This window comes from Oncorhynchus gorbuscha, linkage group LG25 (assembly GCF_021184085.1).
Source record: "Oncorhynchus gorbuscha isolate QuinsamMale2020 ecotype Even-year linkage group LG25, OgorEven_v1.0, whole genome shotgun sequence".
NCBI classification, from domain to species: domain Eukaryota; kingdom Metazoa; phylum Chordata; class Actinopteri; order Salmoniformes; family Salmonidae; genus Oncorhynchus; species Oncorhynchus gorbuscha.
Genome location: NC_060197.1, coordinates 22,437,142 through 22,449,359, shown reverse-complemented (window position 1 = coordinate 22,449,359; position 12,218 = coordinate 22,437,142). Strand labels below are relative to the sequence as shown.

The 12,218-nt window shown below is 44.8% G+C and overlaps 1 protein-coding gene across 1 annotated transcript in view; it reads left to right on the top strand.

Moving 5' to 3' along the window:
* LOC124013668 (collagen alpha-5(IV) chain-like) overlaps positions 1 to 12,218 on the top strand; it is a 97,933-nt gene that overhangs the window by 68,869 nt on the left and 16,846 nt on the right. The window contains 12 exon segments of the mRNA XM_046328042.1: positions 1,166 to 1,305; positions 2,883 to 3,009; positions 3,160 to 3,339; positions 3,634 to 3,684; positions 4,122 to 4,307; positions 7,050 to 7,058; positions 7,828 to 7,836; positions 8,379 to 8,512; positions 8,701 to 8,773; positions 10,045 to 10,116; positions 10,332 to 10,460; positions 10,677 to 10,775. Coding sequence (XP_046183998.1) covers positions 1,166 to 1,305; positions 2,883 to 3,009; positions 3,160 to 3,339; positions 3,634 to 3,684; positions 4,122 to 4,307; positions 7,050 to 7,058; positions 7,828 to 7,836; positions 8,379 to 8,512; positions 8,701 to 8,773; positions 10,045 to 10,116; positions 10,332 to 10,460; positions 10,677 to 10,775 — 1,209 coding nt within the window.

Genomic DNA, 12,218 nt, shown 5'->3' with positions numbered 1-12,218 from the left:
TCACCATCATGTTCTATAACCTCATATCCCCACCATCATGTTCTATAACCTCATATCCCCACCATCATGTTCTATAACCTCATATCCCCACCATCATGTTCTATAACCTCAACTCCCCACCATCATGTTCTATAACCTCATATCCCCACCATCATGTTCTATAACCTCATATCCCCACCATCACCATCATGTTCTATAACCTCATATCCCCACCATCATGTTCTATAACCTCATATCCCCACCATCATGTTTTATAACCTCATATCCCCACCATTATGTTCTATAACCTCATATCCCCACCATCATGTTTTATAACCTCATATCCCCACCATCATGTTTTATAACCTCATATCCCCACCATTATGTTCTATAACCTCATATCCCCACCATTATGTTCTATAACCTCATATCCCCACCATCATGTTTTATAACCTCATATCCCCACCATCATGTTTTATAACCTCATATCCCCACCATTATGTTCTATAACCTCATATCCCCACCATCATGTTCTATAACCTCATATCCCCACCATCATGTTCTATAACCTCATATCCCCACCATCATGTTTTATAACCTCATATCCCCACCATTATGTTCTATAACCTCATATCCCCACCATCATGTTTTATAACCTCATATCCCCACCATTATGTTCTATAACCTCATATCCCCACCATCACCATCATGTTCTATAACATCATATCCCCACCATCATGTTTTATAACATCATATCCCCACCATCATGTTTTATAACCTCATATCCCCACCATCACCATCATGTTCTATAACATCATATCCCCACCATCATGTTCTATAACATCATATCCCCACCATCACCGAACATCACCGAACCTGTCATTCCTATGTTCTACACACTGAAATATAAAGACTTGTAAAGACATCCCATAAGCCCGAGGTTTGGCCACTCTCAGCTCTCCATGTTCATAGAAACGCTGGCCGTTATGAATTGACATACCTGAATACTTTTATTTTGTTACAGCAGGTGTTCTGTAACAGTTTAATGATGGAAAAAACAACTATACAAATACAGTTTGATCCATATATTGATTGCTAGATTAATAACAATTAGTTAGAATGTTGTCACCAAACTCTATTTATCCGACTACACCAATCTTATTGTCCACTTATGATGATGTCACAGGACCCACAGGGGCGAAAGGAACTCCGGGTCAATCAGGTCGGTCGGGTGGACCCGGTAGTTCAGGAGCATCAGGGTTCCCTGGAGCTAAGGGAGAGCCCGGTTCCCCTGGCTTTGGTTCCCCAGGAGCTACAGGTCCCAAGGTATGGAACCCTCTACTCTAGAACCCGTTAGAACCATCTAGAACCGCATAGAACCAGTACCGCATAGAACCATGTGTACCTTTAAGCATAAGTCTAGATCTCTGTCCAAGTTTAGATGAGTTTACCTGTTTCAAAGGGAACTGTATACTCATTCTGAATGATATTTGAGTAATATGGAAAATCTGCTTCATCGTCTGCAATGCAACTTTATTCCTTTCTCCTGCTCTCTCTCTCTCTCTCTCTCTCTCTCTCTCTCTCTCTCTCTCTCTCTCTCTCTCTCTCTCTCTCTCTCTCTCTCTCTCTCTCTCTCTCTCTCTCTCTCTCTCTCTCTCTCTCCTCTCTCTCTCTCCTGCTCTCTCTCTCCTGCTCTCTCTCTCCTGCTCTCTCTCTCTCCTGCTCTCTCTCTCTCTCTCTCTCTCTCTCTCTCTCTCTCTCTCTCTCTCTCTCTCTCTCTCTCTCTCTCTCTCTCTCTCTCTCTCTCTCTCTCTCTATCCCTTATCCCTCTCTCTTCCTCTCCCTCTCTCTCTCTCTCTCTATCCCTTATCCCTTATCCCTCTCTCCTGCTCTCTCTCCCTCTCTCCTGCTCTCTCTCTCTCCTGCTCTCTCTCTCTATCCCATATCCCTCTCTCTTTCTCTCCCTCTCTCCTGCTCTCTCTCTCTCTCTCTCCTGCTCTCTCTCTCTCTCCTGCTCTCTCTCTCTCTCCTGCTCTCTCTCTCTCTCTCCTGCTCTCTCTCTCTCTCTCTCTCTCTCTATCCCTTATCCCTTATCCCTCTCTCTTCCTCTCCCCCCCTCTCTCTCTCCTGCTCTCTCTCTCTCTCTCCTGCTCTCTCTCTCTCTCTCCTTCTCTCTCTCTCTCTCTCTCTCTCTCTCTCTCTCTCTCTCTCTCTCTCTCTCTCTCTCTCTCTCTCTCTCTCTCTCTCTCTCTCTCTATCCCTTATCCCTTATCCCTTATCCCTCTCTCTTCCTCTCCCCCCCTCTCTCTCTCCTGCTCTCTCTCTCTCTCTCCTGCTCTCTCTCTCTCTCTCCTGCTCTCTCTCTCTCTCTCTCTCCTGCTCTCTCTCTCTCTCCTGCCCTCTCTCTCTCTATCCCTTATCCCTCTCTCTTCCTCTCCCTCTCTCTCCCTCTATCCCTTGTCCCTTATCCCTCTCTCCTGCTCTCTCTCCCTCTCTCCTGCTCTCTCTCTCTCTCGATCCCTTATCCCTCTCTCTTTCTCTCCCTCTCTCCTGCTCTCTCTCCCTCTCTCCTGCTCTCTCTCTCTCTCTCCTGCTCTCTCTCTCTCTTTATCCCTTATCCCTCTCTCTTCCTCTCCCTCTCTCCTGCTCTCTCTCCCTCTCTCCTGCTCTCTCTCTCTCTCTCCTGCTCTCTCTCTCTCTTTATCCCTTATCCCTCTCTCTTCCTCTCCCTCTCTCCTGCTCTCTCTCTCTCTCTCTCTCTCTCTCTCTCTCTCTCTCTCTCTCTCTCTCTCTCTCTCTCTCTCTCTCTATCCCTTATCCCTCTCTCTTCCTCTCTCTCTCTCTCTCTCTCTCTCTCTCTCTCTCTCTCTCTCTCTCTCTCTCTCTCTCTCTCTCTCTCTCAGGGTGAGCCCGGTCAGTCAGGATTCCCCGGACAAAACGGAGTAAAAGGAACTCCCGGAACACCAGGTCTTCCAGGGTTTCCTGGCGGCCCTGGCGCCAAAGGTGACCCCGGCCTCCCAGGATTCCAAGGTAACTAATGGTTACGGTGCTACGGTCTAACCACGAGCATTGGCTAGTAAAAGAAGAATCATGTGTATGATATTCTTCCAAGCCTTCATATCATATCCAGCTACCTATGTCATTAAATCTGTCCGGCTGTCTTTCTGGTACTTCCTCTAGGTTCTCCCGGGATTCCCGGGCCTAAGGGTCTGGATGGTATCCCCGGTAACCCCGGTCTCAGCGGACCACCCGGTCGACCGGGAGAGAATGGCCGTGCCGGATCACCTGGGTTCCCAGGGGACAAGGGTCAGGCGGGTCGTGACGGAATCCCTGGACCAGCGGGAGTCAAAGGAGACCCAGGTAGTTGGCGTAGTCATTTAAAGGAGCAATCTGGGATTGCTACTTACATTTTTTTACTTTTAAATTATGAATATATAACCATTGATTATTGAATGATATAACATATAAATGCCTCATGAGCTTAGTTCAACTGTCGACAATACCCCAAAGTTGTAGTCAAATTGATAAAACAAAATTATCCAAGGATTTAGCGCTTGTTATGGTGATATTATGCAGTAAGACCAAAGTGTTATATTATTTGATGGATGTCTAAAACGAAACCCCTCTTTTTCCCATGGTCGTCTTGTCCTACAGGTCTTCCTGGTTTTGGTGGCCCCGGTTCTCCTGGTCTCCCAGGATTACCAGGTGAGACTCACCCCCACCTGACTGACTGTCTTTGTTACTCTCACATAAACCATACATACACTCTACACTAGCTCCTGAATGACAGGCAAACCATCCACTACAGAGATCAGACGGTGGCTGATAACCGACTCTAGACCATATACAACTTAAATAGCAATCGCCATCTATTTTTCTACCAATAGAAGTCGACAACAACCACCACTACTCTACTAACTACTACTACCAACATCCTTCAATCGTCACTTTACTTTATTTCCGTTGTTTATGCTGTATGTTGACTGTGTGTAAATCCCTCCAGCTGTGTTCTTCCTTTACATCTGTCTATTGCTGGCAGCACCATTTCACCAGGTCACAATCTGAGTGTGTGTCAATGTACTTGGTGAATAAAAGGGATTCTTATGAAAGGAGCTTGTGTTTTTGCCATCGGTTCCCCACAGGTGCTAAGGGAGATCTTGGCGCCCCTGGTTCTTCCGGTAGCCCTGGCTTCCCTGGTCAGAAGGGAGAGATGGGTTTCTCTGGCCTGCCTGGGTCCCCTGGCAGCGTTGGGCCCCCTGGCGCACCAGGTGTAGCCCTCCAGGGTCCCAAAGGTAACGCCGGCCCCCCCGGACCCCCTGGAAGAGGAGGTATGTTATGAATTGACCACTCGATCACTTTTTAGCCAATGTTGCTGCCTGGTTTTCTGGACATTTTGAAGTCTGGAGCCTCCTGGTTGTAGTGTATAGCATAGTTAAAAGTTTAAAATGTATCAAATCGTGGACTGGGAAGGAAATTCGAAAGATAGATTATTGATATATTTTCTCTCTGACACATGACACACACACACATTGTATACACACACACATACCCAAGTAAAAACCAGGCAGCAAACATGGCCTACCTGCAGCTCTTTATGTGAATGCTTTATGTTAATCCCATTGATTTGCATGATATGTGAACCTCTTTGTCAATCAACACTGGTCCCAGATCAGCTATATGTCACTGAGCATAAACATACACTGTCACTCAAATCACCATCGTTGTGATACACTGAGCACTGAACCGAACCGATTGTATCACCACCACCACCACTATGCAACCAAACGTCCCCCACCCCCTTACCCCCTCACTACACAATGTTGGGGTGCGCCGCCAACACGCACCAATCACTGTGTCTCCCTCGCCGTCTGGGTTCCAGCTACGCCCCCAACATCAGAGCATGGGGGGTGACCACACCTTGTTGTCTACGTCCTCCATCCATCCATCCATCCATCCATCAATCCAGCCATCTGTTTGTCAATCATCTCTCCATCCTTGTGTCTCCTCACCCCCTCTCCCTCCCCTTTCGGTTGCAGGGGAACGGATCCTGATCTGTCCATCTCTTCACAGGGTTGATGTGCGTGTGTCTTGTGTGTTGTTTGGTCTTTTATATCCTAATTGTCTAATTATGTGACTTTGGTGTGAAGCAGACGAACTTGAGTCAAACCTGTAACAGGTCTAACTATGCATTAGAGGAGGGGTTTCAAAAGCCTAGAAAGCAAATATTTGGTGGATTCAACAACAAAGAACCTAGACTATCTAGAAACAAGAAGTATCACCACCATTATCTATAAAAGTGTGAAGAGTGTTGTAAGTCAAAGGGGTATCGATGGGTTTGACTGAACGTATCCAATACAACGTTGGCGTAGTCGGTCAACTAGATGTCATTGACTGCCCATATAGCATTGAACCCCTGTATTATACAGTTAAGGAATGAACTATAAAGTGTTCTCACTCTAGATCAGTGTCATCTATTAAGGGAATAATACACTGTTCAACTGAACACTGATTGATGATTGATTGATTTTATTAGCCAGCCCCCCAAAAATATACATATTCACACAATACATACATTTTAAATACTTATTTCCATTGTGGTCCCGAGTCCCTAGACCACAACACAGTGGATCCAGTATTATCAATAGGCTACTGGAGTCTAGGTAAGACTGAGAAGGTTTGACTGTGACTCGTCTCTGTTTCTCCCACAGTGTGTCAGTCAACTGTTTGTCCTGCATGGGCCATGTGTGTCCAACCGTACCTCAGCACCTGAATCACAACGCCAGACTATAGCACAGAGTTGGGCTCAGTTAGAAGATTAAGACCACAATTAAACATGTTTTAATTCCAGATTTAATTCCAACTCCCTTTAGACTTAGTTACATTGATAAGGTGTCTAAAAGGAGATCACTATAGGTCTATAATCCTCTATACCAGGGGGTGTCAAACTAACTTTGACCTGGTGCCGCATTCGGTCTTGAGGTCCTGAGGGCCGCACTGAAAACCTGTAATATTTTCTCGCAGTCAAAATTTGCAAAAACATGTAGTCCTCTGTCCATAATTTTTTAAAACATTTTCAGTGCTCCCCGACTTTCTAGCTTTCATTTTGGTTATTGTTAGTGAGCTGTACAACATCAACAACTATATGAATGCAGTTCCATTATAATTTCTACACAGTATTGATTTGGTTTCTGTAACTTTATATTGAGTTTGTTCTCCCCCCAACCCCCCCCTGCCAAAATAATATATATTTTAAAAATGACATTTAAAAAGAAAAATTGACACCCCTGCTCTATGCCATCCTCTAAATCGATTTCCTCACATCACTTGCGCCGAACTTTAAGTAAGATTCTTTATCATCTTGATTCTCAAAATATCTCCCAAAAGTGTCCCTTACATTGGAGAGCTACGAATACACTGATTATACCAAACATTAGGAACACCTTCCACCTTCCCTTTGCCCTCAGAACAGCCTCAGTATGTCTGGGCATGGACTCTACAAGGTGTCGAAAGTGTTCCACAGGAATGCCGGTGCATGTTGACTCCAATGCATCCCACAGATGTGTCAAGTTGGCTGGATGTACTTTGGGTGTTGGACCATTCTTGATACTGTTGAGCAGGAAAAACCCAGCAGCGTTGCAGTTCTTGACATAAACCAGTGTGCCTGGCATCTACTACCATACTCCTTTCAAAGGCACTTGCATATTTGTTTTGACCATTCACCCTCTAAATGGCACACATACACAATCCATGTCTAAATTGTGCAATGATTGAAGTGCTTTTAACAAGTGACATCAATAAGGGATCATAGCTTTCACCTGGATTCACCTGGTCAGTCTATGTCATGGAAAGAGCATTTGTATACTCAGTGTACATGTACATATATAGTATATTATAGAGAGCTGTATTGAGCCCAGTACTACTAGCCCAGCTCTGTGCCAGGATAGGCGTCATCTCCAGTTGTGGGGGGATGAGAGCGATGGTATGACATGTACTTCCTGTTTCCTGTGTCTTGGCTCCACCCCCTGTGGTGTGGCCCCTCCCCCTCTGATGACACGTTCGTCCGTACCCAGGTCCCGAAGGTCAGAGTTCCAGTACACAGGCATCTGTTCTACTGCATGTTCTCCTGGTCTAGAATACAAATCTAGAACCCTTAACCTCACTGTGTTGCTGATTGATATTGGATCTTGGATTTAGTATTTATTAATTATTTTCTTCCCTTAATTTTCTGATCCTTCCTTTTTTACTCCTGCTAATCTCACTTTTCTTCTGATTGAGTAGTCACACTGGTCAAATAACCATAACTAAAATGATTTGAACTTTTGCTTGAAATTATTTTGGCATGTTTTAGAATGTACAGTATGTGGTAACATACATCTTTCAATAATCAATACCTTTTTTAACAGACACTATTTCTGATGAATGAATTATTGATTAGCTGACAGACAAACCTCTAACACTAAAAACAGTCATTGTCATTCTGTTCAACTTGGAATTGACAAATGTCTTGAAAATGTAGTTGATAAGCATGAATTTAGCATGTAGTTTAAAGATAATAAATTGTTAGCATTTTTTCCATTAACTTCACATATGTAAGAACAAGCACTATTTAGCTTTTAGAAATAAGTTCACTGTATCTTATATGTACACAGCCAAATCCCAAACAGGTATTAATTTTAATGAAATAACAATATTGAATCACAAACATAACATATGGTTTGCCCTGAGGTTTGGTTGTGTCAGACGTTAGCCTGATGGTGTATCTATCTATGCTAACTCTTGCCTCTTGTTTTAAACCCTTCACATTCTGCCGCACCGGCTCTGCTATTCCCGGAATTCTGGGATACCTAGGTCCTCCAGGTTAGAATCAATGGTTTGATGATGATGACCTTTGTTGTTCTCTTGTGATGAAACTGATCTGTGTACATTTTGTTTGGCCTGGTCCCAGATCCGTTTGTGCTCTTGCCAACTCGTTGCTGTCATTGTTAGCATGGTAGCACAAACTGACTGGCACTCAGGCTAGCATTTTGTTGATTTGGTTACAACTTAACCATTGTTGATGATTTGTTAACCACATTTTACTTTTCAGGATGGGTTGTGAAGCCTAACAAAAGACTATAGCCTACACAGACACTGTACACCCCGCAATACACAAAACACACTTGAACACACACTCAAGTCTCCTCCTTTATACTGTATTTAAGCTGTTTTTAAATAGTTGTATGTACGCATGCAGTTTTATGCTATGTTGACTGTTGATGTTAGTGTTATACAGTAACCATGGAGATAGATCAACTGGATCTAGTTTTATCTCTATGGTTATTATTATTGTTATTTGTTATAATGTCAGGTTGAGATGAGTGTTATCTCTGACCTCTAACCTTTGACCTATTCGTGCGAAGGTCCTCCTGGCTCCGAAGGTCCCCGTGGCCCTGTCGGCAGCGGAGGGACCAAAGGTGAGAAGGGAATTTCCGGAATTCCTGGATCGCCTGGTTTCCCCGGAGCGAAGGGAGATTTCGGATCGCCCGGATTCCCGGTAAGGAACCAGTCAACTTAGATCCTTGGATCTCTTTCCCCCATTGATAGCAGGATGTGTCAAATAGAGACACTTACTCGGGGGATAGGGGCTATGGGTTGGTTTGGGATTGTATGAAGTAAATTGAACATTGCATCTGGGATTGGGATATTACATGACCCCTGGCCTCTCTCCTATCATGTGACCAGGGTAATGCTGGCCTTCCTGGTGGCAAAGGGTTGAAGGGAGACATCGGACTGCCTGGAGTTCCCGGATTCCCAGGTCAGTCAGGAATAACGTTCCCATTCCTAGTTGATCATCAAACATTTCTGTAAAAAAAAACAATGATAAAGCCTCGTGTTCTTATTTTAAAAAAAAATAGTTTTGCACTGTTGGTGTTAGGTGCACTTGATTCAGCAGCCCTAGTACCGATAAGGCAAAGTGTTTACATTTTGAACCATTTCATGTGTCTGAAGGTAGAACCCCGCCAAGGGGTCCAGAGAGCAAATCAAGTGTACCTATAGGCCTACCACTGGCCAATCAGATAGCTCAGTGTGAGCTCACTGTGTCTGCACAGTTTCCTCACGCCATAGACTGTAACAAAAATAAGCCTAGAATGCACAGCAAGGTTGATAATATGAGATTTCAAGGCTTTCAAAACCATGACTAGAGAGAGACTCAACGAAAACAACGAAGAGCTGATGTTTTTATAAGTAAGTTTGTGTTTAAGTTACTCCGCACTGTCAACACTTTTGGTTCAACACTTTTGTAAGCCATAAAATGTGCGTTCTTCCTACTTCCACTCACCCTACAACCAGCACCTCAGCTGCAACGAATGAGTGCAGATTGCGTTGTTATTATTGGCGGCTTGTATCTTTTTTAATACCGAGGAATATTTCACTTTCTCTGGTCATAGGACTAACATCATGAATTGGTGCATGAGGAAGAAATAATGCAGTTCGACTTAAGTTTCGCCATTAGCTGGAAGACTGTGTCCCCTTTTCTCAGCAGAGGGAGGGAAAAAGGAGGGACGGTGAGTCGTCGGGCGAGAGGTAGCTGCTCCCTCCCTCCCCTCAGACTGACCATCAGATGCAGGCCGTCTGTCCATAAGAAAAAAAGTGTATTATTATGTTCACTCAGCTGCGCCTCACAAGTAATGGAACAAATGATATATTACCAGTGTGATCATATACCTAAAACGTGTAAATAACATTTCAAAATGGTCTGAGAAGAACAATATTGGCAGGGCAATTCAAGTGTAGCCAATATGCAGTGATAATGTATTGGGCCTACAGCCTATTGCACAAACATAATTTCTGCAAAACTGTTTTAAATTGGTTAATGTTAGGCTTAAGTTTTTTAAGTCATGTAAAAAAAAAATCTGAGTGGTAGTTCTCGGCTTGAATTTTGAAAAGGTTTGTGACCACTGGTATGTAAATGTCCCATCATAGGTATCTCTGTTGACAATATTCCCTCATCTCCCTTATTTCCCTTCCTCTCCACCTCTCTCACTACCCCCCCCCCCTCTCTAAATCTCTCCCTCTCTACCTCAGGACCAAAGGGAGATTCTGGAATCCCTGGACCATCTGGTCTCCCTGGAGACCCCGGAGATGGTGGCCCTGCTGGTGAGTCTTCACCCCTCATCCCCTCTGCACACACACACACACACACACACACACACACACACACACACACACACACACACACACACACACACACACACACACACACACACACACACACACACACACACACACACTCCCAAAAACTCTGACTGCCATCTCTGGTGTACCCCGCTCCTCTTCTCTGAAACCTCTCTCGTTGTCATCTTTGATCTCAGGACCCCCAGGTGACCCAGGTTTTGCTCCAGCCCCTATCGTGCTGAAGGGAGAGCGTGGCTCCCCCGGCCCTTCAGGTCTACCAGGCGGCCGTGGTGCCACAGGACCCCCCGGGCTGGAGGGACTCTCAGGTCAGTGGACTGTCACACCCAGTGTCTGTTTGCTAAAGGAGAGTTTTATATTCAGTTCATAAAGTTAATTACAATTAGCTTAATACTTACCAGAGGATGCTTGAAGCTGCAGTTACCTGCAGTTCGTTATCATTAGCTAGTTACTAGAGCTAGCGAAGAGAGATTTCCACTTGGGAGGTATATAAGGTCACTGATGAGTCCTCTGGTCTGTTCCAGGTCAACCCGGTCAGCCAGGAGACTCCGGTCCTGAGGGACCCCCAGGATTCAGTGGAGCCCCCGGCCGCAAGGGAGACCCAGGACCCGCCGGACAGCCAGGTAATTCAAATCTCTCTTACACAGACCTAACCTTCCATTCTGTATATCAGTTAGTAGTCATATAGTATTAGTCAATAGTCATTACAATACGTAGCTCTAGAAGTGTAAAATAAACTCAAATCAAGTCAACTTAGATATAGTATTGTTTATTGAGTTCAGTGAGTTAATTGACAGGACAAACAAGATTGAGTACTAAGACAGACCTTAGTCAAATACATGCACTTTTGGGACTATTTCATTGCGTCCATTGTACCTGCCAAACCAAAATCAAGTATTAGAAAAGTACACTATATATACAAAAGCATGTGGACACCCCTTCAAATTTAGAGGATTCAGCTATTTCAGCCACACCCGTTGCTGACAGGTGTATAAAGCCGAGCACACAGCCACGCAATCTCCATAAACAAACATTGGCAGTATAATGGCCTTACTGAAGAGATCAGTGACTTTCAACTTGACACTGACAATAGGATGCCACCTTTGCAACAAGTCAGTTCATCAGATTTCTGCTCTGCTAGAACTGCCCCGGTCAAGTGCTCTTATTGCGAAGTGGAAACGGCTAGGAGCAACAACGGCTCAGCCGTGAATTGGTAGGTCACACAAGCTCACTGAATGAGACCGCTGAGTGCTGAAGTGCGTAGCGTGTAAAAGATTATCTGTCCTCGATTACAACACTCACCACCTGTCATGCAGGTGAATGAGGACCCAAAAGCGACTTGGCGAAAACAGAGTCTTTAATCCAGTAAAGTAATTCTACAAACATAAGACATAATTCCACTCGTAATGACGAGAACAGACTGGAGACTCGATCAAGAACTGCAGGTTGCCTCGGGAAGGCACTTGAACGTAGCAGACTCAGACACCTGCTCTCCACGCAGCATCTGAGGGAAACACGACACGACAGGGCGATACACAGACACAGCACGGTGAACAATAGACAAGGATCCGACAGGGCAGAAACGGAAAACAAGGGGAGAAATAGGGACTCTAATCAGGGGGAAAGATAGGGAACAGGTGTGGGAAGACTAAATGATTGATTAGGGGAATAGGAACAGCTGGGAGCAGGAACGGAGCGATAGAGAGAAGAGAGAGAGGGAGGAAGAGAGAAAGAGGGGAACGAACCTAAAAAGACCAGCAGGGGGAAAACGAACAGAGGGAAAAGCAAAATGACAAGACAAAATAAGACAAAACATGACAGTACCCCCCCACTCACCGAGCGCCTCCTGGCGCTCTCGAGGAGGAACACTGGCGGCAACGGAGGAAATCATAGATCAAACGGTCCAGCACGTCCCGAGAAATAACCCAACTCCTCTCCTCAGGACCGTAACGAAAAACGATAAAAAGGGAAACTAGGGTACTACTCTAAAAAAAAAAATGAGACACGGGTAGAGAACTGAAAGCTTTAGAGCAAACAGGACCAAACAGGCCAGGAGAGTAACAACT